The sequence below is a fragment of the Vulpes lagopus genome, chromosome 5 (assembly GCF_018345385.1).
Source record: "Vulpes lagopus strain Blue_001 chromosome 5, ASM1834538v1, whole genome shotgun sequence".
Classification (NCBI taxonomy): Eukaryota; Metazoa; Chordata; class Mammalia; order Carnivora; family Canidae; genus Vulpes; species Vulpes lagopus.
The window spans coordinates 48580716-48606879 of NC_054828.1; the positions used below are offsets into that span (position 1 = coordinate 48580716).

The 26164-nt window shown below is 52.7% G+C and overlaps 1 protein-coding gene across 1 annotated transcript; it reads left to right on the forward strand.

The window, feature by feature from the left end:
• Positions 1-994: 994 nt before the first annotated feature.
• Positions 995-26164, forward strand: CEP68 (centrosomal protein 68). Its single transcript, XM_041757354.1, has 7 exons — positions 995-1129; positions 11731-12136; positions 13665-15119; positions 16304-16426; positions 18741-18837; positions 21761-21933; positions 22787-26164. The coding sequence occupies exons 2-7, from the start codon at positions 11774-11776 to the stop codon at positions 22808-22810; spliced, it is 2235 nt and encodes a 744-aa protein (XP_041613288.1). The 5' UTR covers positions 995-1129; positions 11731-11773; the 3' UTR covers positions 22811-26164.

The following is a 26164-nucleotide window of genomic DNA, read 5'->3' on the forward strand; positions in this document are numbered from 1 at the left end:
AAAAACCAAAACAAAAGCAAATAAAGTCAATGTGCTGCCCAAACAAAACCTATCTGGGGGCTAGTTTCTGCTTTTGCTGCCAAAAGTTTGTGACCCCCTGTGTAGACACAACCTGTAGCTATCAGGACAGGCTCAAGAAAACTCAACAAGTCTTTACGTCCTAACTGCCTGCGGCCCAGGAGCTCCCTGAGAAGGACGTTATCCACACCTGGGGTTCAGGCCTTTACAGACTTGTTTGATAAACTAGTGGAGGCGTTGCGTGGAAGCCAGATTGCCCAAAGCGCTGCTGAGCAAAAGGATCAGAAAGGAGGAAGGGATCTAACACGGGCACAGCGTGACCCCCCCCCCCCCCCCATCCCAGCCTGGATTCCGCTGGGACAAGCATCCCGGCCTTCCACCGCTGGCTCCCTCTTCCCCTTGGTCTCCATCACGGATGTCCCACGGGACCTGGCTGTTCAGAGCCTCTGGGTGGCTCCGGGCTCATCCGCCCTCCCCGAGCCTGCCTAAGTCCCACCTCCCCCCTGGAGTCGCCCCCAACCCCTCGGGCTGGAGCCCTTCCCCTCTTGCGCTTGTTACCCGGGGGCGGGGGCCGGGGGACGGGGGAGGAGAAGAGGCACCTGTTCGGGCCTCGGTCACACGTCCGCGCAGTCACAGACCGTGGGACCGCTCCTCCAACACCGCCGCGTGCCCCGCGCCAAATGAACGCAGGGATGCACGACTGAGGCCGCGACCCTGCATCCTGCATCCCGGGGAAAGCGCCCCGCGGGACCTCGTGCCCGCAGGACCCCGCTCCCCTGCCTGCAGCAGCCGAGCCGTGCAGGCGAGCGGAGAAGGCGGGCCGAAGAAGACGCGGCCTCCTATTGGCCAGGACGGCGCGAGGGGCGGGCTCTGCTCGGGGGAACCGGGCGTCTATTGGCGGATCCCGCAGGCTCCGGGCTGCGATTGGCCGCGCCGCTCCCCGCGGAGGAGGGGCGGGCCGCGGGGGCGTGGCCGGCGCGCGGTCCCGCCCCGGACGCCGCGGGCTCGGGCGTGAGGGCCGCGGTCTCCGCCTGGGCCCCCGCGTCGGGGCCGCCGCGTCCGCCCGCTGTCGCCGCAGGCCCGCCGCGGGCCCCGAAGCGCTCGAGGCGAGGTAGGTGGCTGCCCGCGCGCGGGGCCGGGGCCGGGGCTCCGCCGCCTCCCCCCGCGCGGCCCGGCCCCCGCGGCCCCGCCGCGCCTCAGGGGCTGTGAGGCCGCACCGGGCCCCGCGTCCGCCGCGTCCGCCGCCGGGAAGGGCCTGTGGGGACCCGGCGCCTCGTGCCGCCGCCTCAGCCTTGCGGGCGGGACGGCGGGGCCGCGCGCCCCGGGAGCCCCGGGAGCCCCGTGAGCCCTGCGCGCCCGGCGGGACCCGGTCCCGGGGCCGGGCGGCGGCTCGCGCGGAGGTCGTCTCTCAGCGGCTCGGGGTCGTTCCCGCGGGAGCAGCGATGGAGACGACGGAGGCTTCCCTGGTGCCCCGAGCGCGGCCGCTGCCGACGACAGACAGCAGGAAACGTCGTGCTTTTTCTTTTTTTTTTTTTCTTTTCTTTTCTTTTCTTTTTTTTTTTTAAGGGTCACCCTTTCCAACGGTCCTCACCAGAATTGTCCTCATGCACACGCTCAGGCCCTTTATGATTATTGGGTTGGGTGTGTTGTTGGGCAGACCAGTGAGCGGAAGCCTTGCCAGGGCCCCCGAGCTCGTTGGACCTCACGGGGAGCTCGGGGAGGGGTGGGGGGTGGGGGGGTGGGGGTGGGGCCTGCGCAGGGCGGTGCTGTTCCTAAGTACCTGCAACAGCTCCTAGCTCTGGGGTGGGAAGGATGGTGTTAGGATGCAGGACGAAATGCCCTAGGTCAGTCTTCCTCGGGTTTGGTTAAAAAAAAAAAAAAAAAAGTTGAGGTCACCGCTTCTCATCCTCGTTTTCTCCTTCACCTAGATCGATTCTAGGCCACTTGGTATTGAAAAGAGCAAAGAACTCCGTTTTCGCCACCCTTTCCAACGGGCATCACCAGAACTGTCCTCAGCAGCCTAGGGGCGTATGCACATGCTCAGGTCCTTTATGATTATTGGGTTGGGTTGGGTGTGTTGTTTATTGGTCAGACAAGTGAGCAGAAACCTTGCCAGGCTCCCCCCCCCCCCCCCCCCCCCCCCCCGGCCCCCAGCACGTTGGACCTCAGGGGAGCTCGGGGAGGGGTGGGGGGAGTGGGGCCTGCACAGAGAGGGGTGGTATTCATAAGTACCCCAGGGTGGGAAGGATGTTGTTAGGATGCTGGACGAAATGCGCTAGGTCAGTCTGCCTTGGGTTTGGTTAAAAAAAAAAAGTAGAGGTCACGACTTCACATTCTCCTTTTCTCCTTCACCTGGATCGATTCTAGGCCACATGGTACTGAAAAGAGCAAAGAACTCCGTTTTCACCTCTTCCGAAGAACTTTTAAAAGCTCCTCCCCATCCCACAGCTAATTAATCACTTCTTCCTTCAGGCTGCCTTCTGCTGCCTCCCCGTTTTTTGTTTTTTGGTTTTTTTACACATCGCAATTGTACTGTGGTTTCTCCAGCTCCTAGCACGGTGCCTGGGTGATTGAAGACAAAAGAAAACAACAACAACAAAAAAAACCCCAGAGGTGTAGCCAAAAGTTGACAAAACAAAAATTTTCATCCCTTTAATTTGTTGGACCATTTATTTATTTTTTTAAGATTTCATTTATTTATTCATGATAGACACACGGGGTAGGGGGAGGCAGAGACACAGGCTGAGGGAGAAGCAGGCTCCATGCCGGGGACCTGACCCGGGATTCGATCCCGGGTTTCCAGCGTCACACCTGGGGCCAAAGGTAGGTACTAAACTGCTGAGCCACCCAGGGATCCCCAGGACCAATTTTTTTTTTTTTTTTAAGATTTTAGTTATTTATTCATTAGACAGAGAGGCAGGCAGAGACACAGGCAGAGGGAGAAGCAGGCTCCACACAGGGAGCCCAAAGTGGGACTGGATCCTAGGTCTCCAGGATCACACCCTGGGGTGAAGGCGGCGCTAAACTGCTGAGCTACCCAGGCTGCCCAGGTTAGGGAAGCAGTTGCCTTTCGGCTCTCTTCAGTTAAATCAGGTTTTATCTGCCATTTTACTAACTCTGGATAAGTCATTTAACTTCTCTGTGCCTCGATGTCCTTATCTGTAAAATGGGAGTTTTAGTAGGACTTACTCCATGGGTTCTGAGGATTAAATAAGATACTGATAAATAGTGCTTAGCATAGTTCACAGCCCAAAGAAAATGTTCAGGTGCTGTTAGTGTTTGTTAGGATAAAAATAAATAGACACTTGAATCAGTTTACTAATATTAAGTGTCTGTATAGTATTTGACCCTTCTGGGTCTCTGCCTTTTAGTCCTTTTCTGTTGCTTGATCTTAAGTCCTTAAACCTTTCATAATTCCACCCCTCCCCCCCACAGTAAAAGTATTCCATAGATTATCTGTTATTCATTTAGAGTCTCACCACCATATTACAGTAGTAGTTGACATACTCTTAATGTGGCCTTGATATTCAGAATGGTCCTAGAAGAGCAGAGGAGTAAAACAGAAATTTTTAGGGTGATTGGCTCAGAGAGGCAGAGCTCGTGGAGATGGACTCAGAGTGGCTTTTCTCCTTATAATGTAATTCTGTTCTCATGAAGAAACCGTCTCCTGTCTTTGAAGTTATTCACAAACATTGTGAAAAGTGGAAGACGTCGTCTTGTTGGCTTTAGACCTGTTGGCCAGACCTAGAGGTGGCAGATAGAACAGAACCCATGGGGACATTGCCTCACTTTCTGCAGGCAGGAAGCAGGCTAGGTTGTGCATTTCCTTCCAGCTGTCCATCCCCTTGACATGTCAGTTTTTCTTAAATTGTTTGGAATCTCCAAAACAAATACCTTCTCCTTTTCACTTGTAACTATCACAGGAGAATCCTGGGCTCTGACTCTGTTTTTAGTGTAGCCATAATGAATCTTGAATCCTTTCTAGGGAATATGGTTCTTTCTGGGGACTCCTTTCCAGATGTGACATACTATAATTAGCTGTTAAAAACCTGCTATAAGGTGTGAACTTTTTCTCATGTCCTGTTGCAAAGACTTCAATGACAAGGACCATAAATTTCCTTCTCAAGTGTGCCCTGGTGTAGGATAGTCCCTCAGCGGAGTGCCTCACTGGCTCACTCTGCAGAGCATGCAACTCTTGATCCTGTAAGTTGGAGCCCCATTTTGGCTGTAGGGATTACTTTTTTAAGATAAAAATCTTAGGACAGCCCCAATGGCCCAGCGGTTTGGCCCTGCCTTTGGCCCGGGGTACAATCCTGGAGACCCGGGGTCCAGTCCCACATCGGGCTCCCTGCATGGAGCCTGCTTCTCCCTCTGCCTGTGTCTCTGCCTCTCTCTCTCTCTGTCTGTCATGAATAAATAAAAATCTTTAAAAAGAAAACTCAGTGAATGGTTGTAAAGCCACTGTAGTAGTTCTTTCCAACGTGCTGAAACAGGCTTACTGACTAACCTGATAATTCTGAAACATTACCAATCACTTGGAGATCCTGTTCAAATGCAAGTTATGATTCCAAGACTCTGGTGGGGACTGAGAATATACATTCCCAACAGGCTCTGAGATGCTGATGCTGCTGGTCTGCAGACCACATTTTGAATAGGAAAGTACTAACATTAGTACTGCACTTGGTTTTTAGAAATATTGCTAAAAACAGGTTTTGTTTTCTTATGGTTTGGGGATAAAGTCTTAGATTATGATCTTTTTTTTTCTATTTTTTTTTCAAAGACCCTATTTATTCATGGAGACACAGAGAGAGAGAGAGGGGGCGGGGCAGAGACACAGGCAGAGGGAGAAGCAGGCTCCATATAGGGAGCTTGATGTGGGATTCCATCCCAGGACTCCAGGATCACGCCCTGAGGCAAAGAGAGCTGCTCAACCACTGGGCCACCCGGGTGTCCCATGTTGTTCTATTTTTAAATAATTCTTATATTTTGTTCCAAAAAGTGATATGAAAAATCATTCCAAGCTACTTCCCAAGTAAAAATCTTCCCAAGATTTTAAATAGAATTGAGGCAGATAGGTTGAAAGAAAAGAGGAAATCAAGGATAAGATTAGTATACAAGGTGAGTGCCTTTCTGTCCTAAGCTTTTTTTTTGCTTGGGTAGGATTGCAGATTTGGTGCTGAGCTTCCTAGTAGTCAAAGCAAAGAAGAAAATTTTCTCAGTTTTGCCAATACCTGTGTGGCCTGATAGTAAAAACAAATGGGCTATTCAGTGAAATACTTGTTTTTGTTACCAAGACAAGAGAATTCTCCAGTGCATTCTCCAAAAAGAGCATCCTTTGGTACAGTGAGCAACATTCCTGTCAGTAAGATTTTTTGTCAGTCTTCATACATGTAACTTGACTGCCTCACAGAAAATACACAGTACAGTACAAGTAGTGGCTTGTGGAACTGCAGCGTGGTTCAGGGCCAGCTTGCAAAGACGGTAGGAGAGATGTTTGTTAGGGAAAGCTGTTTCTCTGCCTTCGTCTTTGGTGGGAACAGAGGGTATAGTTATTAACATGTTGAGTCCTCAGCGTCCTCATAGTTGGATGGGGACCATCTGCTAAGGAGGCCAGAGAGCTTGCAGTTGAGTGGACGGGGGCTGGAAGCTCAACCAAGCCCCTTGTAGATGTGGGAGTTACGTCTGTTGAAAGGCCTTCTGAAGACCTGCGGATAAGTTAGCCGGCTGGCCTTGCTGAAGGCTGTCTGGTGGTTCCAGTCACTTGCCAGCCCGTGAGTGAGCGAAGGAGGAAGTAAGAGGAACAGTCTGGCTACAGCTTTCCCACCATATTGATTTAGAGGGAGCCAGGGGCTCCTTCTTGGGCACTGGAGGATTCCCTCTGACTGTAAGCAAAACACAGGGAAGTTGCCCTGAGAGCAAAAGGAAAGAGGCTGCTGGTGCCTGAGCACTCTGGGGATGGCAGTGGCCCATTACCCCCCCCCCCCCCCCCCCCCCGGGAAACCTGTCTGCCCTCCATAGCTCTGAGCCTCTTCTTTTTACTTGGCTTTGACCTTCAGAGGAGGTGGACACAAGACAGGGCTGGTGTGGAAGACTGTCAGACCTGGGGGCTGAAGTCTGCTGAACAGCCAGGGAGGCAGCAGGTGGAATAATGATTGCTCTTGGCTGTCGGCGGGTCTCAGACCTCTAGCCACGACATTCCTGGCACCCGCCCTGCTCTGAGGCAGGCCCTCGCCACTTGTGACTGCCCCTTTTGTTGGCCTCCCCCATCTATGTATGTATCCCCTCTCATGCTGCCTCCCCACATCATGGGCTTCTGCCTTTAAGCTTCTTTCCCATAAATCTAGTTCCCCCAGAAACTTGCCAGCAACCTGACAATGTTGGGTCCTACCCTGCTTCCTTCCCTTTCCTTGTTGGCAGTTTCCTGTTTTTAGAGAAAGAGCTGTTGTACTAAGAGCCTCTTTGTCTGGTTCTGTGGTCAGCCTCTGCCACTGTGTGTGCACAGCGTTCAGCACTTATGCCAGTGGCCCCCTGTGAAAACGCAGGAGTTTGAGGCCTTTGGCCCCTGAACTGGTGGGACTTGCTCTCTCAAGTGATATACCGCCTGTGTAGCCAGTGCAGGTGGCTGGCTGTGTGCACCGGGTACAGAGATGGGCCTTGCCCGAACACAGCTTCCCTGGCAAAGTGGTTGTAGATCAGATTATTTCAAAGGGAGGTCGTGATTTAAGGTATCCTGGAGATAGTCCTTTACGGGGAGGGGGCGGGGAGAAATGGTCCTTTTTCTGATCAAAAGAGGCTTGCTCCCTGGTTGATCATTTCTTTATCAGGATGGTTTAGTTAAGAGAGAGAGACGAGTGTCGTCTCTCCTAATTCGTGGTCCTCCTTCCCCTCCTGGATAGGAGCGGGTGGGAGGAAGCCCTGGCAGCTGTGACAGGACTGCACGAGGGTGGCGCCGCAGATCCCAAGAAGGGTCAGGTGTCCAGGCTTACAGAGTTGGCGTTGCCACATACGTGACGTGTGAGCATATTTTTACTGCAGGGCAAGTGCGTGCCAGGCCTACGTCACTCCTAATTATATACGTCTGGTGGTCATGTGGCCTCTGCCGGGGACTCATGGAGAATTTTAATAGCAAAGTGCGGGTGGTCACTAGAATACCCTGAAGCTTATGCGGCCTGTCTCTTGGTTTGGCCAGTTGTGGTGTGTGTAGACCTTTCCCAGATAGCGGGTTCAGTTCGCCGTTCGTTGTCTGTGCTCTGAGACTCATTCCAGCCGTGTGGTGCTCGTGCTCCCTGTCAGGGAGGAAGCCGGCTGAGGCCTCGGCCCCTCCTGGAGCCACTGGTCTATAGGAGCGCTGGAAAATACACGATTTCCGAGCAGGAAGGCCCTACGTAAAGTTACAGGCTCTGTGAAGCCATTGCCTCGGGGGACAGTGCTGGTCCTGTACCACAAGTCCTATCATCATCCAGAGCAGTCCATTTGAAAAGGAGTAAGCTGCTCCTCAGAAGTGTCCACGCAGAATCCCCACGTCTACCCTCACCCCAGGAGGGTAGAAGGAATGCTGTGTAAAATACAAACCTATGGAAATGAGGGCTGGGCCTTCATGGAGATGCCCACCTGGCCCGTGCAGGCAGGATGGAACCCTGAAGTCTGAAATTTGTGCATTTGCTAGGCCACTTCATGGTAATGTTTTAAAAATGTCTTTGCCTTCAACAGTCATTACTACAAGGAGTTTTCCCTGATTATTTCTATCCCAGTCGATTTCTCCGTTTGTATTGCATAGCGTCTTATATACGCCGTGAATTAGCTCTCGGGGACCGCTGTTAATTCTTTTCTTTCCCATGTATCTGTCTTCTCATAATTTGTGTGGTTGGAGGGGGCACGATTTGCCAGGCAGATTAATAAGTAAGATTACGCAGAGACTGTTTATCCATACTGAGAAAATAAACCTGCCTTTTCCGAGGCACCGTTTCCATGAAAATCATTATTTCAGACCATCTTACCTGGTTGCAGAAGGGCCTCTGGTGACATAGTGTTAACCTAGTTCAGGTTTGTCTGCACACTTGAAAATTACCTGGAGGTGTCTCCTGAATAGCTTATAATTCTAGCTCACCACTGCTCACCCCCAGGATAAGTGGATACCTTCTTTCCTAAGGAATGAGTCCAGACAAGACATAAAAACTACATCATCAAAATAAAGACAGATCATTTGTTTGTACCCTTTTCTTGCCATAGCATCGTCTTACTCCTGCCCCAGTCACAAGACCACACTCCTTAGTGGAACAGGAAAGCAGGCAAAAGGAGAATTAGCCACCCATCAGCCTGATTCTGGCCACTGAGAGAATTTCTAGGAATGGAGCAAGAAGTAGAAATTGGGGGCTGCAGGTTATACTTTTCCAGCTGATGGACTCAGCGATGATCTTCATGTGTAGCTTTCTAAGCAGCCACGAGGTGAGGCTGGGGCTCCGTGAAAACCTGTCTCAGCAGGACTTGGTGGCTCATCTCTCTGTCCTTCACCTCTTCCCTCTCCTCCATGTGTTCATCTGCTTTGTAACTTCCCTTGGTGGTTCATAAATAGCTTGGGTTCAGGAGTCCTACAGTCCTGAATTTGCATCTCTCTCAGCCTTGGTTTGTCCCTCTGTGAAGGGAGATGGGGGACCTGCCTCCAGTGGGAAACTCACTCTCACATACGGCTGGCGGGGGGGGGGGGGTGGTGGTTGTAAATCAGTGCCACCCCTTAGAGAACCACCTGACAGTATATGCCAGAGTATGTGCAGGCCTTCACCTCAGCAGTTGCACTTGTGGATGTTGGTGCTGTGCACGTGCCAGCATGCACACAAGGGCTGTGTGCACTTGGTGGTTCCGCTAGGTGCTTTGTTGTTCCTTGCTGCATGGCTTGTAAGGAAAGATTGGAAATAACCCCAGGATCCACCCCTAAGGGACCAGTGAAATAAACCAGAGGGCGGAATACAGAGCTGGGCAGGGGTGTGAAGGAAGGGAAGCTCTCTTCTTGTGTATTGCTGAGGAAAGGTCTCCAAGATACTTTAAAAAAAGAAGAAGAAAGAAAACATTCTGAGCAAGATGTCCTGTACAGTGTGCTGCTTTTATGTAAAGAGGGAGAAGGATGCAAGAGACTTTGTGTTTGCCTGTGCATCAAGAGGTGAGAGACACACACAGAATGATGGGACCATTCGCCTGTTTTTATGGGAGTCTCTAATAGTAAATATTCTTTGTCCTGTGAAATGCTGGCTGCTTTTGCTCCCCCTTTTGGGTTCCTTTGTTGTTTGTAAGGTGACTCGTCACACTGATTCTGTGCCCCCCATGACACTGATGGCACCCGCTGACACTCTGTGTACCCTGGGCACCAGGCACTGTCGTAATGTCGGTGTTATTACCACACCTGCGTGTGTACTTGTTTGAGTGAGGACTGGAGACTTAGATCTGCGGCGCATTTCCTATTTCACCCACCTATTACTGTGCAAAAAAATTGTTCTTCTGCCCCCGGCAGTGGTTGTGAGACGTGAGTACGTGTGAAGTGCGTTTGCCCTTCTCTGGGGTGGCCTTGGAACGGGCCCAGAGCCTCGTGTGCCCAGGCGGACAGAGGGGACCCTTTTGTGGTGTGGCTGCCTTCGGGGTGGTGGTGCCCACCCAGTTGCTTCCCAGGGTCGAGTGGGGTGACCTGCTTCCCCTTTGCTCCCAGCACCTCCTGCTGTCACATTAGCTCCTGGCTTCGGAGGAAGCGAGGGTATTTTTGTCCAAGTTCTGGCTTGGAGGTCGGCCAGGTGCGTTGCAGTTGTCCAGTTGTCCCCTGGACCCTTAGGCTGAGGGAGTGGGGTCTCTGCTATTCCTGAGGCTCTTAAAGAAACAGTTGTATTTTCGGAGCCCGCTCCCTCACTGTCCCTTCTTCCCTCCCTGGGGCTTGCCCTGCTTCTCCCCTGCCCGCCCACCCGGTCCGTGGCCCATCTCCCTGTCACGTGCACACCTTGCACACCTGCCGCGCAGCCCGTGCCGCCTTTGCCCACCTGCATTTGCACAGCTTCAGGTGCGGGGTGCTTGTAACCAGGCTGCTGGGGGAGAGTGGCCACCGCGCCCTCTCTGCTCCCTGGCCGTCCTCACAATGGGAAGCAGCCCCTGCCTACAGCCGCGGTGGGGTTTCCGTGCTTGGGAGGACCCTGCTGCCCCCCCCCCCCGGGCACAGGGGGCACCGTGGGCTCAGCCAAGGCCTGAGCTGCCCCCTAGAGCAGCGCCGTCACCGCTGCTGCGGTGCTCAAGGCCGGAGCTGCCTGCCGTGAGAGCACTGCACGGAAGCTGTGCGGGGACCCTTCTGCGGTGCTTTCGAGCCCCCGGGCCTTGGCCAGTGCGGCTGGAAGCCTGGCCTTGACTTGGACCTGCACTTGCTGCCTGGGCACCGCGACCGGTCCTGGCCCTATGGAAGCAGAGGACAAAAGGGTGTGCCACTGTGTCCTCTTCGGAGGGCTCTGGAGCCAAGGAAGAGCCGGACCTATGTTCTCGGAGGAAGCAGACACCATTTGTTCTTTCTTTCTTTGACCAAAAAAAAAAAAAAAGAGGTTGTCCCTTTTTTTTTTTTTAAATATAGTTGACATATTAGTTTCATACGTACAACGTAGTGGTTCAACAATCGTATACATCCCACAGTGCTCACCATGACAGGTGGGTAAGTGGAGTCACCAGTTGTCCCCATGCGGTGCCATCACAGTATTATAGATGGTATTTATTCCCCATGCTGGGCTTGCTTGCCTGGCTGGCACATCCCCATGACTTCCTTGGTAACGGGAAGTTTGTATTTCTTACTCCCCTTCACCTCTCATCCCCCTACCTCCCTCCCCTCTGGCAACCACTCCTTTGTTCTCTATGAGTCTGTTTCTTTTTGTTGGTCTTTGTTTTGATTTTTAAACTCCACATATAAATGAAAACATGTGGTATTTGTCTTTCTCTGACTTTCTTAGCATAATGCCCTCTAGGTCCAGCCATGTTGTCATGAGTGGCATGATTTCATTCCTTGTTTCCATATTCTTCTTTTCGTTTAAGATTTTATTTATTGAAAGAGAATGAGAGATCACAAGCAGGGGGGAGGGGCAGAAGGAGAAGCCGGCCCCCCACTGAGCAGGGAGCCCCGTGTGGGACTCGATCCCCTGACCCTGGGATCATGACCTGAGCCGAAAGCGGACCCTTAACCAATGGAGCCACCCAGGTGCCCTCGTTGTAGTTTTTTGAGGACCCTCCATACTGTGTCCCACAGTGGCTGTACCAGTTATAGTAACTTACACACAAGGGGTTCCCTTTTCTTTGCCTCGTGACCAACACTTATTTTCTGTCTTCTTGATTTTAGCCATTCTGACAGGTGTGAGAGGATATCTCATTGTGGTTTTGATTTTGCATTCCCTGGTGATGAGTGATGTTGAGCATCTTTTCATGTGTCTGTTGGCCCACCTGATGTCTGTTCAGGTCGTCTGCCCATTTTTAAAAAATGAGATTATGTTTTTGTCATTGAGTTGCATGAGTTCTTTATATATTTGGATATTAAACCCTTGTTGGATGCATGATTTGCAGTATCTTCTCCCATTCAGTAGGTTACTTTTTCTTTTCGTTGCTGGTTTCCTTCACTGTGCAAATGTCTGTCTTAATCATGAAAAAGCAAGGTTTCTTGGACACAGATGCAGAGGTTATAACTTTTTCTTTTCCTTTCCCATTTTATAGAGAGCTGAAGGCTTCAGGGGAACCCTGACTTAGGGACATCTCCATGGCTTTGGGAGAAGAAAAGGCAGAGGTGGAGGCGTCCGCAGACACAAAGACCCCATCCTATGGGCAGTGGAGCTGCAGGGAGCAGGAGGTGGACATCCCGGGCCTTGTGAGCGGGGAGCAGGAGCAGCCACCATGCCTGGAAGCTGCGGGCGGGGCTGCCTCCCCTGTGTGGGGAGCGGAGGGACTGTGTGCCCCTGCCTGCGGTGATGGAGCTGGCTCCAGCCCCTCCGGAGCCTACCAGCCACAGGCCAGCAGCACCAGCAGGGAGCCAGTAGCTGGTAGATCTAAGCTTGCTCTTGGTTGCCTGCTTCCTCTGGCTGGCACTGGCACTAGAGACCTTTTGCACTCTGTGGGAAGCCAGGTAGGTAACAAGGCAAATGGGACTGTAGCTTTAACTAGTGTGGGCCTTTGGGAGTGTGTACTCACGTTTTCTTGCTGTCTTACCTGCTTTCCCAGTTCCTGTAGAAGCTGGGCCATCGGGGGAGTCTGGGTGTGATGATTTCTGTTTTACAGGCTCACCTGGGGAGTTGGGCCTTGGGGCCAGGGAGAGGACTCTGTCCATAGCATCTCCTGTTCCTCAAGAGCATGACTGGTGACCTTCTGAAGACTGGGGATGCTGTGGCCACGACCTGTTGCCCAGGGGGCCGGGCCGGGGGAGCTGTGATAGGGGAGCTGTGTCCTGTTTCTGACTTGGTGATCTGAGCTCTTCAGGGGGCCCCTGAGGGTCCAGGCCAGAGGGTTCGTTTGAGCTCTTAGCCTATATCCCTTGGGACCCAGGGCACCTGGCAGAGCCGTGGAGCCCCCGTGCTAGGGGGCACTGTCCCTGGGGAAGAAGAATTTCTTGGGCCTCCCTGACTGCCTGGAAGCTTTGCCTGGTCAAGTCCCGTGGCCCAACGAGTCCTGCTTCACTCTGTGACCCCAGGCATATCACCAGATCTTTCAGGCCCTCCGTATAATTGGGAAAGTGACCTGGATGATCTGTCCCTGCCAGCTCTGACATCCTGTTGTGTTCTGCTTGGCCTGCCACGGGCATGGTTTTGATGTCTTCGCCGTCACTGGGGCCTTGGCTGCAGCATGCTCCTCCCATGCCGTTCTCTCCTATGAGCGTGACTGGGAGAGAACGCGGCTGGGCCCATCTGCCTGGGAGTCAGGGGTGCTCGGGAGCCTGGGCACCTGTGAGTCCGAGGTTTAGCAAGGCAAGGAGCAAGTAAGCAAACCTAGAAATAGGCTGTTGAATGGGCTTGTTAATTGTGGTACCTGGTGTTAGTTGAGCTCCTACCCTGGGCTTTTCACACGCGAGTTGCTTTGATCCTCATGTCCTGAGGAAGTGGTACCGTTACCATTCCCATTTTACAGGTGAGGGAAGTGAGGCCCAGAGTCGTCCATCTGGAAGGTAGCAGTTGGGTTGGCATCAAGTCTGTCTGGTTCCAAAGCATACAGCCTTAACCACTGTTGTCCTGCCTCCCAGGGGACAGGTTCTTCATGGAGCAGAATGAAAACTCAGAATAAAGAGGCTGAGTTGAGGGGCTCACTTTGTTCATTGCTAACAGGTGTGAGCCGAGTGGGCGGGGCCTGGGGGTCACCTGGCTGCCAGGTGTGGCTGCGTCCCAGGGCAGGGCTGGCTTCTCTGAGGGTGGGTGGTGTGCCCACTGCCCACCTGCGGGGAGATGGGAGCGGTGTGGGGACACAGTCTGCCCCCGGGAGCGCGCTGCGCTTCGTGCTGGCAGCCCAGCCGCACGCCGTCTGGTTCCCGCACCGGATGGTCGACTCTCATCGCTGGGGCTCTCCTATCACCCCGGCCCCAAGGAGAATCCAGAGTTGTCCTCTAGGAGGGAAGTTTGGTTTGCTGTTTTAACCTCAGAGCTTTTTCTTCTGTCTCATCGTTGCAGGTGGAGGAGACGAGGCTTTCTGCCTCGGAGGAGCTACCTCAGACTCCGAGCGTCGCCAGAGCTGCAGGCCTTCGCTCAGGATACAATGCTCACAGCGAGGATGAGCCGTCCCCTGTGGAGTGGCCACGGGCGCCGGACCTCAGCCAGCAGCCCCACAGCCCGGGTATCCCTTGCCCGCCACGGTGGAGGCCGCTGGGGAGCCGAGCCTCCTCCCCGGGCAGCAGTCTCCAGGGTCACCGGGAAGAGGCCGGACCTCCACGTTGCTCCGCTGCCAAAGTCTCATCCTCCCTGGAGCTGGTCGGCCGCCACTCGGCCTCCTCTGTGGCGGGGCCAGGGCCGCGGCTCCAGTGGCCACCACAGCCTGCGTCATCTGGGGTGGATGCTCCTGGGCTGGGCAGGAGGCGCCTCTCCTTCCAGGCCGAGTACTGGGCCTGTGTGCTGCCAGACTCCCTGCCTCCTTCCCCCGACCGCCACTCCCCGCTCTGGAACCCAAATAAAGAGTATGAAGATCTGCTGGACTACACTTACCCACTCAGGCCCGGGCCTCAACTCCCAAAGCACCTGGACAGCCACACACTGGCCGACCCTCTCCTGCAGGACTCAGGTGTAGACCTCGATAGCTTTTCTGTCTCCCCGGCAAGTACCCTGAAATCACCCACTAATGGCTCCCAGAATTGCCCGTCCGCAGAGGCCTCCGCTCTGCCCTTCTCTAGGCTCAGAGAGCCGAGCCTCACGCGGCGGCCCTCTGGAACACCGCAGAAGCAGAGCCATGTGGGGTCGGCCTCTTGTAACCTGCTCGCGTCCACCCCAAGAGCCCCGGGCAGTAGGGATGCTCCTTGGGAGAACGGAGAGCCAGCCCTGAGGGCTGTGAAGGACTGGCTCCCTGTGGGCAGGCAGCGTGAGCTGAGGACGTGGGACAGAGGCTGGCCCTTGCCCTGGACAGAGAGAGAGAAGGGGGTCGGCCCCGGGGTCTGGCCGCCTGCCCACGCGGAGTACGGATGGAAATCAGAAGAGGAACTAGAAAGCGACGATGAGTATCTTGCCCTGCCCACTCGGCTGACGCAGGTTTCTAGTTTAGTCTCCCATCGAGGCTCTGTCCCCCTGTCGGTGACCCTGCCCACCGGGGCTGCTGAAGGGCGCACCTCCCTGGACGCGTCGGACAGTGATGGGCCGGCCTCCCTCCCATCGGACACGGGTCGCAGCCGGCTTCCGCCCGGGGCTGCCCACAGAGCGCCCGGGGGCCCCGGGGGCTCCGACCACCGTTTGCTGCGCTCCTTCGTCTGCGCGAGGGGCTCGGCCAGGGAAGGTGGTCTGGGGGGCAGCCGGGCCCTGGGGGATTCCTGCGGGCCGCTGAGAGCGCGCTCCTCCTTGCCAGCTGTGTGGGACCCAGATACCGCAGGGCAGCCTCCCGGGAGGGGAGAGCAGGAAAGAGAATCACTCGTGCAGTGCGTGAAGGTAAACTGGGCTCGGGGCCTTTGCCTCCACGTGCGTCTCCTCTCGCGGTAACACTGAGCACCGGCTCTGCGCCCCGCACTGTGCCGTGCCCTCCCCTTGCTTTTCACCGCTCTCCCTTAAGATACGGAGGCCAGGCAGCAAGGGGTTAGCTGACTGCCCACCTTGGGCTGCAGCCGGAGCCTAACCACCACTGCGCTGCTTCCTAGGGCTCTTGACCCTGAGGGGTAGGAGGTGTGTTGCACGAAGAACGTCCGTGCTCACGAGCCTGTAGGAAATGCTGGGCAGAGGGAAGTGGTGCTCCGGCCCGTAGGCCTGCTGGGAGCTCCGGCTGACCAAGTGGTGGAGCACGGAGCAGGAGTCGGGGGCGCCCAGTGTCCTGGCCATCCTGGCCACCACACCTATAGATGCTTGCCTGTCTGGAGGGGAATGAATGCTCCGTGCAGTGGCGTCGGCCACATCAGGTGAATCTGAATTCAAATCGTGGCTCTGCCGTATGTGGAATTTTGGCTCAGTCTTTTGAGTTTGCTCACCGGTAAAATGTGGAGCCTCCCTCTTCGGGATGTGGTGTGGGTTATGTGAAGTATTTCATGTCAAGGGCTTTGCATCGTCCCTGACACAGGCCACTCGGGAGCGTGGGTCTCTGCACACAGGGAGGCACTCGGGCCCTGCACACCCACGGCAGCAGGCCGGGTGCGGGAGACCCATGAGCCCACTGTGCAGACGTCTCCTGGCCTCCGAGGGCCTGTGATCTTGGTGTGGTGTGGAGCAGGAGGACGGATGTTAGCGTGGGCCTCTTTGGGGATAACAGCTGAAATACTCCAAGGCAAGTGCAAAGCTGGGATACGTGGCTTTAATTCACTTGTTTCCTGCCATAGGTTCAAGTTAGTCACCATTCTAGTCATTTGTTTCATGTTTTCCCTCTGGGACAGTTAGAAAGTTAGTGGTGGTGCTCACCCAAGTCAGGTTCCGGGGTAGGCGTGTGTGTCCTGGGCTTTTCTCAGCCTGTCATTGTTGGTGCACAGAGGCTGAGGGAGACCGAAGGGGTCGTGGAGCGGGAACAGGCCAGGGACAGGGAGAGGCACTCGGGGAAGGGGGTGCAGTCTGTCTCCCGGAACCCCCGGCCTTGGAAACGCCAGCAGCAGTTTGGTCAGTAACACTGCGCGTTTTCTGCTTTGTCTGCACAGACCTTCTGCTGTCAGCTGGAGGAGCTGATCCGCTGGCTGCGTAACGTGGCGGATGTTACCGACCACCTGATCCCACCCAAGTCCAGTCTTACAGGTCTCAAGTCTTCTCTGCAGCTTTACCGGGTAATTCGCGGTCCTGGCTTCTGGCCGTGCACCTGCCAGTGCTAAGTACTTGATTACAGTGTAAAAGCTCAAATAACTGATTCTCAGTATGTTATGGCACAGTGACTGCTTGCCCTGAAATCTAATCAGACGTCTTCCTCAAGTTTCTAATGGTGAGAAACTGTAAAATGTGGGAGTTATTTCCCAGACCAAGCAGAGTTTGGAGAAAGTAGATCTATCCTCAATCAAGTATGCTTACGGGTGACGTATGCAGTGTATGCAGCGTCCCCGGGGTTAAGTGTAGAACTGGCCCGTTACGAGTCACTAGTCACATACGACTATTTAAAGTCAGTCAAAGATTCATATTTTCCAGTTGCGCTGGCTCCATTCCAGGTGTCCCGGCATCTCGTTTGCTCGCGGCCACCATAGTGAACGGTGCCCATGGGACACTTCCATCATCACAGAACGTTCTGTTGGCCAGCACTGACTAGAATTTGCTTCTCAAGTGTGTTTTTTTGGGGTTGGGGAGGTTTTGTTTTTTGTTAGGTTTTCTTTTCTTTTTTTTTTTTTTTTGCCTCTTTCATTAAGGTTTTATTTTTAAATCCCTTTAATTGTGGGTTCTGGTTAATTTGACTTCAGATCAGGTGTATTTGGAGTGATAGTTTGTGCCTGCTGCTCAGAAATAGTGATCAATAGATCCCCCTTCATTCCCAGAAGTGTTGTGAGTTGGATGATAAATTATTGTTTCCCTAAGTCTAACCATAACCCTCAGGCCTCTAGCGTGTCTGGTTGGCCAAGCATTTCTCGCCTTTTCTGAAGGAGCAGAGGCAGTGTATGTGGTCTGAGGCTGATGCTAGTCTAGAAGGGATCTTCTAAGGCAGTTCTTTGAATGTCTACACCCTAATCAGGTGCCTTGGGAGGAGGATATGATTTCCATGTGCCTACGCCAGAGCAGCAGCCCCCCAGCTCCCACCACACCCTGGCAGGAGAGAGGTCCTTTGTTTTCCAACTTAGAGCCAGCTCCTCGCCTGATGGGTCAGCTGTCCCACCTCAGTGGGAGCGCCGTTTCCTGCCATGTGCAGAGAGGCTGCCCTGGGTTCCTGGCCCAGAGCATGCTTGAGGAAGGAGAAGGGGGTTGGGCTTGACGGGGCCTTCTGTGGCAGCTCCCCAGTGCGTGTGCTGGGCTGAGCAAGACTCGCCCCTTGGGCCCTGGGCAGTACCACCTGGAGAGAGGAAATGCCTGGAAGTTGCCCTCTGACTACCGGGTGGTCGCTCCAGAGTGCCTCAGGCCCATCCCTGTCACAGCAGCTGCCAAATAGAAGTCTCTCCCTCCCTTTTATCCCCACACTCTCTCCTTGGCCTCAACTGGAAGGTTAGCCAGAGCAGCTTCCTTGCTTGGTGAGCTGGGAGTTACCCTTACAAGTCAGTGAACACTAGCCCCCGTGTTACCCGCACAGCTGTGTCTCGTGGTGGAACCACAGTCAGCCCATTCCCCACGCGGAATGGTGCACGTCTCTGCGTATGTGGGGGCCCCTTGACCCCTGCTCTGATACCTCAGGCAAGCAGGTGTGTGCACACATATTGTTGATCGTGACGGTCTCCTATGCTTTGGCTTAACACAGTGGGCTTATGGCAGCATATAAACTACAGAAGATACCAAAGGATAAAATAATAAGTACAGGTATTAGAGCAAAGGAAAACTAAAGACAGGAAGAGAGTATAATCCAAGAGTAAAATTCTGACTCCAGAATGTGAACCACCAGGTTCTGTGCCTAAAGCTCATCGTGGACTTGACTTTACACATCTTAGTGTCCAAAGGGACATCAGAGAGGATGACAGGGCTCGGTTCCCAGTTACCCACGAGGGGGAAACAAACTGGCTACTTGGGAGACTTGCAGCTTCCCTGCTCCCTCCCGAGGCCCCAGGTCTGCAGGAGCTAACACGGAGGGTGGTGGGTGAAGGCACCTCTGGCGGCTCTTACCAGGCCCATTGGCATAGAAGGCCCCGTGTTTGGGGAATCCCTTAGCCTTGTGAGCTTAAAGAAACCCCGACCCCCAAGCTGTTCACCAACCAGGCTCTGCTAGGGAAAAGGAAACTCTTTGTTTTGTCCAACTGTAAACAGAAAAAAAAAGGACTGAGTCTGGATTTACTTTGAATTCAAGGTGAAGTTAGACTAATGTCCTGTTTACTTCGGGAATTCTGAAGGTTGGGCGGGTTTGTCTTCCAGGTGAGAGGGGAGTCAAGCTACCCCTACGAAGGATCATTTTGAGTAAGTTTTACAAAACAATAGTAACGAAGGTTTTTCTTTCTTTTCTCTCTTCTCACATGCTTTAAGCAATTTAAGAAAGATCTAGATGAACACCAGTCCCTGACGGAGAGCGTTGTGCAGAAAGGGGAGATTCTTCTTCAGTGCCTGTTGGAGAACACCCCAGGTGAGACTTGAGCCAGAGCTCCCTCCCTCCCTCCCAGCAGCAGGTCCAGGGGTCACAGGGTCCCTGGTAAGGATCCAGTAGTGCAGGAGCGCCTCCGTCTGCACTGCTGCCGTAGGTCCCCACTGCCTGCCAGGCTTCACAGCATCCCTGTCCCCCAGCCATGCAGCGAGCTGGGCGTGCAAGGACCGCCCTCTTTTCCCTGGTAGGGACCTGTGTGGGAATGCTGGTTTTCATCCAGGGGGCCCTCGGGGGCTCCCTTCCTTCCCCAGCACAGGCCGGACCCCTCTCATCATCTGTGGTTCGGTGTTGGGAGAGCCCTCGGTTCTAAGGGCACAGACTCAAAGAAGCCGTGCACCGATGAGAGGAAGGGCTTGAGTTCGTTTTGCAGGCTCCCGGTTTAGGAAAATGTAAAATCACAGACTAGGAGCACGCCAAGCCTGCAGGGTGCAAGTTGCAGGTGGCCCTGCCCTTGCTGGGGGCACACGGGCAGTGGAGGATGAGCTCGTTTAGAGCAAGAACTGGAGGTCCCGGAGCGGCCCCTGATTTCTTGTGAGTCTAAGCACGCAATAGCTGTGACATTCCATCTGTGTGAGGCCTCAGTTCTGGAGTGAGCTGGGGCTCGTGCTGGAAAGAACCCACGGGAGCAAAGCTGGGCGGGCGGGACCCTCCTGCTGGAGAGGCACCAGAAGTGGGGGAGCATGTTAGGGAGCTGCTAGAGTTTCTCACACCGGCAGTGTCCTCTTTCTGGGCCGCATGGTGGTTGTGAGGAGGGCTGTGCTTCATGCTGCAGGACGTGTAACAACATCCCTGGCCTCACCCGTTAGGTACCAGTCACCCCCGCCTTCTCTCCAGTTGTGACAACCCAGAATACCTCCAGACTTGCCACATAGCCCCTAGGGAGAAAAGTGGGTTGAGAACTGGGGACAGGCAGAGGGACAGGGAGCCTCCGAAGGGCTGTGGCAGGGCAGCGATTACCCAGGGTGGATTGTGGGAACCCTTGGCAATCCCTTGCCTGCAGGAGGCCTTTGTTTCAGTTCTTGCACTAGGATTTTTTCGGTTTTATTGGGCCAGAAATTCAGTATGTCAGGCTCCGCTGCTACTTGTAACACCATGAGCGTTACACTGAACGCCGTGCACCAGACACTGTGCTGACACGGTTAACATCAGGTCTCCTCCCGTTTAATCAGAGCCCTGTGAGATGATGTTATCACCCCCACCTCAGAGCTGTGAACTGGCCTTGGACCCCAGCCCTCTACGCTGCTGCCTCGCTGCTGCCTCCCCTGCTGCAAGTGCGGGGCCTGAGCTGGAAGGGCCACTTGTAACAATGGGCCTCTTAGGAGGCTCTTGCACCTTCGCTTAAAAACCAACCCAGTAATACTTCTCAGTGCTTAATCTGGAGTAAGAACGTCCCCCTTTGCCCTGGTCTCATAATGTGAGACATATGAGGTTCCTGTGGTTTTCGTAGATGGGCCCCTTGCCCCCCCCCCCCCATCCCCTGCTGGACTGACCGGGAACTTGAGTGTCACATGAAGATGGGTGTTCCCCGTGACCGTCACAGGGTTCCCCAGCTAGAGGCACGAGTGTTCGGCACTCTCCAGGGCACACACACCCCTTCCCAGCTTTGCAGCCGGTTTTCCTCATCAGCCACAAGCAGAATCGTCAGTCACAAGCAGAACGGTAGGGACAAGCAGCACATTCGTTACCCCCCAAAAATGTCTCTCAGCCTCTGCCGGAGGCCTCCCCGTGGACAGCACTGGCCTTTTCACTGCTTCGGCGCACACGTGCCCAGTCCTCTCTGGGACCCACGCCACTGGAACCTGTGGGCGTGAAGCCGAACCAGGCTCCTGGGTGTATGGAGTCAGCTACACCATGGAAGGAAGTCTGAATGCGAAAGATTTCATTCTCAGGCCCAGCTTTCTGTTTACTTGGCCCCCACCGAATACTCTAACATAGTACAGTAAAAGTTCAGAAAGAAAAGAAAGGTCCCCCAAATCCCACTGACGAACACACAGGAGGGCAGGGCGCAGCCTGGCAGCGGGGCCCTCGGCAGTGGCTCCCCCAGTGCTGAGGTCCCCTCCCAGCCCGGTCCCACCCTGCCACCCGCCGCCCGCATCCGCTGCAGAGGGGCGGCTTCCCCTTTCCCTTCCGCTGCTGGCAGAGCTGCTGGCAGATGTTGCGGCCGCAGCAGGAAGCTGGAGAGCGAGAGAACGCGGCTGATAAAGGCTCAGGAAGCCAAGGCAGCCTTTGTGTTTAACAAAGGAAATAAGGTTTCCGAGAGAACAAGCCTGATGTGTGTGGTGCACTCCAAACGTGGCCCATCCCTTCCTCGGGGGAGCACTTGGCCCGTCTGGGGTGGTGGGGGGAATCTGCACCTCGCTAAGCTCATTCGCCTGCTTTCAGAGGATTTTCTTTTGAAGTCTGCTCATTGAGGACCCAGAGAAGGGTTCACAGGCATCCCCAGATCATTCCCAGGTGACCCGTATGCAGGCGGAGCCCCAGATGCCCCCCCCCCCCCCGCGGGAGCTGTTAGCCCCTGACAGCCAGAGCCAGCGTCCCCATCTTGGCCTTGGCCTGCCATTCTGGGGAGCCTGCTCCTCGGGATCTGGGCGTGCCCTGCGGCAGGACTCCGAAAGCCAGAGCACACCCGTCACCAGAGTCACGCTTGTGTGCCTTTGTGTGAACCAGGTAAATCCAAAGAGGAGCTCCTGAAATTCTCTTGGCCCTAATCAGGAGGGAACAGATCCTCGGCAACAGCAGTCCCTAGAGTCACTGTTAAAGAGCCTGAACATCCTGAAACTATCGCCACGTTCCTATTTTGTGTAAAGTGCTACACCCCTCGGGGATTCTTTAGAGAAGACAATTACTTACACGTTGTATTTTGGTTTTGGGTTTTGGCCTAACTGCTCTGCACCTCACTTGTCAGTGCTGAAGGATGTCCTCGGGAGAATCTCGAAGCAGCCCAGTGAGCTGGAGGGCCATGCAGACCGCCTGTACGACGCCATCCTAGCCTCTCTGGACGTGCTGGCTGGCTGCACCCTCATGCCTGACGACTCGCCAGCAGTACGTGGGAGCCCGGATGTGAGAGGGCTGAGTCTCGTGAGTAGGCACCCCAAGTTCTGGTGAGGGGCCCCGGTGCTGGCCTAGGGCACGCAGCTCCTGCTCCGAGAGCTGGCTAGTTCCTAGATGCTTGCTGAACCAAGGGCTGTCGAAACAAAAGAGAAGCTAGAAGGCCCTTATCACTGGAGGGAGGTTGGGCGGTGCTTCCCAGGACTTGACTTCACCCCTGCCTGTGGCCTGCCTGGGACCAGGGTGCCCCACGCTCACACTTCTGTGGCCATCCCTTCACCCCAATCCCTTACAGACAACAGGGGCAAAGCTCTGTCCCTAAGCCAGTCAGCCGGCGTCGGCCTCCAGTACAGCCCATCAGGCCACGTGCTCTGTAGGCTCTTGGGGCGCCCCGTCCCCAGCAGCCCCAGCACCAGGTGCCCGTCCCTCCCTCCCAGCAGTGGTCTCGGCACACTGCCTGGCAGACAGGGCCGGGGGGAGACGGGCCACATGCCCTAGGGACCTAACAGTACAACCTCCTTTTGATCTTTGGGAAAATCAGGAAGAGGAGCTAAGAGCAGAGGGGTTTGGTGCCCAGTGTGGGATCGCCGCTGTGCCACTTTCCGCGCGTTCCCACAACTGGACCATACCTTCTCTGAAACTTCCTCTCCCACAACCAGAATGTGGCGCTTTAATTCACAGACTTCCTAGGTGACAATTCACTGTAGCCAAGAGGGGATGAAGGATAAAATCAAGGTTATGTCAAGAGGAGGGAATCCCTGTACTTGCCTCCGAGATTTGAGCAATGGTCATTTCAGGTCTAAAATGAACACAAGTGATTGCTGTTGTCACTTCTTCCTCTGCAGCATCCCACCTGTAAAAAGTGTGTCCCCTTCTCTTTCAGGCACCTTCTCAAGCAGAGATGTAATCTGTCGACTAAAACCTGGCTGGTGGGAAACTTCCAAGAAGCCCTTGTAAGAACCATTTAACACTGAAGTCAAGGGGAAACTGAACTCTAATGTACTAGCTTTAAAAATGCCTTTCTCTCCCTGAAGTAAGGGCTACTGAGTTACTATTTAAGATGAATCCTTCCAAACTGAGGTTTCCTTTTGGTGCTTCTCTACAAAAGCATGTAGTTTTGCAGTTTTTGATAAAATGAGGCTAATAAGGCTTACAGATCTTTCATTCCCCTCTATCCAATTAAAAAGATCAGGGCTCCTGAAATAGTCCACGTGCTGAGGTCATTTGAAGAAGGTTCACGTGATAGAAGGCACCAGATACTTGGTATTCTCAGGCATACCGCAAGACCCAAGAGGCTGGGAAAAATGAGTCACTGGCCAGGCACTTGGGTCTTTTTTATAAAATTAAGCTTAGGTTTATAAATCCCTCTTGAAGATTTTAGAGGAGACTTTAAATCTCCAAATTAATAGAAAGTTCTGAACAAATTTATTCTGGGCTGTTAAGACACCTTTTAAGGTTTCTTCAGGGCTTAGTGGGGCACCATCTGCCTGCCTAATACTGTAAACGGAAATGTGTCCAAGACTTAGGGAACTGCCACTGAGCTTCTGCAGGACCGTGGCCTGATCCCCCACACCTCCGGGGTACCTCCCAGAGGACGCATTGCTCCATTCCTACTCTCCTTGGAAGAGTGGCTCAAGATCAGGGAAGAGAAGGGCACGGATAGGACCACACAGCCTGGTTAACTACGGAAACTAAGGCTGCCAGAAGTGAAACAAAAAGGGGAAATTCTTCATTGCTTGAGAGTGACCTGTACCTTGATGGGAAAAAAATCCGTGGATCATTTAAAGCATTAGTTCTGTAGCTTTCTAATGCAGAACGATCAGCTGTTGCTGCGGAGTCTGCAAAAAAAAAAAAAAAAAAAACCTTTAAAAAATTTCTCTTGTGCCATGAATGAAGATGGAAGGAGGAAAGCACATTTTCCCCCCACGTATTTCTAGTATTACAGTGGGTGAAGATGTCAGGAAAGGATTCTTCACACTGAAATATATGTGAGATAAGCACTTAAAGATCTTTTTTTCAAACTGCTTCCAGATTCTCACTTGAGGAGAGTTCTTAAAGGAAGATCTCATGTTTATAATGAAAAATGAACAAGTCATCTTGAACCTAACAGTGACATTAGAACGATTATTCTCATATAATAATGAGACCTTTGACCTTCCCTCAGAACAAAATATTTAATAATGTAACTTACCTTCTTTAAAAGACATTTAGGACTTTAGTTCTGGGGCCACATAATCATAACACTATGTCATCTAACCTCCATATGAACCTAAAGTCCTATTACTGTGACTTTTCTGGTTTAAAATCTCTGACTTTATTGCCACTGGGAAAGCAGCTGTTAAATTCTAATACTATTTAAAGACTCACTACAGAAGTAAACTATATAAAATACACTACATTTCAAGTGCCTGCTGCTATGGTAGGATTTACCAGTGAGCAAGGGCACGATCAGAATTAAACTGTATCATGACTCTGCTAGCTCCATGTTAATTTTGGTTCCACAGTGAGATTTAAAAAGGACAAAACAAAACATCTCCAGAGTGAATAATTATATTGGTAAAACATTCTTAAAAATCTACAAATGCTTTAAAAAGGCAGGTATGTCTAATGGTCTCTTAAATTGATCTTTTTCACTTCTCTTGGACGTGGCTATAAATCGGTACATGCCTTTCTACTCCGTGTTACAGGATAGCCCTGAGGCTTTAAACTCATGAATTTGCCAGTATCTGATAGATGTTTCTGGTAGTTCACACAAAAACAATAACAAACAAACAACAAAAAAACCCTCGAAGATAACTCTAGGGAAACAAAGTTGGCCAATGTTACAGCAAGTGAATGCTGACCACGCCATCCTGTTCCCATCCAACCTAACAGCTACCAGCTTCAGCAGACAGGACAGTATTTCACTTCAGAGTACCTGATTCCCAAGAAAGTATTACTTTATTCAGAGATGACCTAGAATATTTTTGTTCATCTCCTTTGAAATAAGGTGTGACTCTGAAGGTACTCTGCACCCAGCTGTGCCACGGAAGGGTTCTCAGCACAGCATTAAGTCTATGTGCAGCAGGGCCTTGGGAAGTTTAAGGCTGTCCCTCAAACTGCAGCTGGAGTGGTTTCAGCCTAGGAAGACGCTCATGGACACGGCTGGGTTGGGGCAGACGGCACGGCAGTGGCTCACACTGACAGAACAGTAGTTTTAAGAGCCCGAGTTTACCTGTAGTAACGTCTCCTAGCAGTCCCTGTCAGTAAACAGATTCAAGTCCACAGGGAAGGGGTAGCACCAAGTAAGACCTGGGTTCGTGTTGCAACTCCACGAATAGGCAACGCTGGCAACATAGAACTGTTTAGGAGCTTAAACGGGAACATCAAGAATGGATGATGTAAACTACGCTGCAGTGGCAACATGTATGCTAGAGACTTCAGTCCAAGGTAGAAGAACAGGAAGTTCCTGCTCAGGCCAGAATGGCTATCATTCTACAAGAGTTTCCCAGAGACCGCAACCACTCGGGCTTAGAACACCCCACTTCGGTAAGCTAATTCATGGCAACCACTGACATTAAAATGACAAGTGGGAATTCCCCCTTATTAAATGAGCGAATTGTTAAAGCCCATAGTACCTTGAGGTGTTTGTACTTGAAAATGGGAGTAGAAATGGGAATATATTTGTTTCTGAACTGCATTTATCGTCATATGCATAAAAGCAAATAGTGAAGCATGCTGAAACATCTTGTGGTAAGCCCCAGTCTTGACTGCCATGGGGGAAAGAACACTAGATTTTTCAAGACTACATAAGTATGTAAATATGCTTATATCTTAAATTCATGTAATGTTTCTTGTTAACTCACCAATAAGCTGCCAGTTTGAACAACTTGCTGTATGAAACTGAAGTGCACAGCATCATGCTAACATTTGTAGCATTCGTCTACTTTAGAAGATAGTTTCTGAGTCCTTTCCCCCTCTATACTACATCATTAAGGGAAAAACCAAAACTTCAAAGCATTAAAAAAAAAATCTTCACCCAAATAACTACTGGTAACTTGAGGGATTTTTTTTTCAGTTGCCTTATGCGAGGATGAATAGATCCAACAAGCACATCTATAATACAAAGTAAACTATGATTTTATTGTGAAATTCTCATAGATGGAAAATTAAATTGAATATTTATTCTGTCCATTTCATTTTACAATAATCTTACCACTTATTTTTGTACCATGTATTTCAATTGCCTGTTTAGTGAAAATAAAGAAACCTATCATTTTCG

What these genes read in the sequence shown, in the direction of transcription:
- CEP68 (XM_041757354.1), top strand. Translation starts at nt 11,774, where the DNA reads ATGGCTTTGGGAGAAGAAAAGGCAGAGGTGGAGGCGTCCGCAGACACA. An exon ending in TGCACTCTGTGGGAAGCCAG is followed by an intron (nt 12,137 to 13,664) that starts GTAGGTAACAAG and finishes TCATCGTTGCAG; the next exon opens with GTGGAGGAGACGAGGCTTTC. An exon ending in CACTCGTGCAGTGCGTGAAG is followed by an intron (nt 15,120 to 16,303) that starts GTAAACTGGGCT and finishes TTGTCTGCACAG; the next exon opens with ACCTTCTGCTGTCAGCTGGA.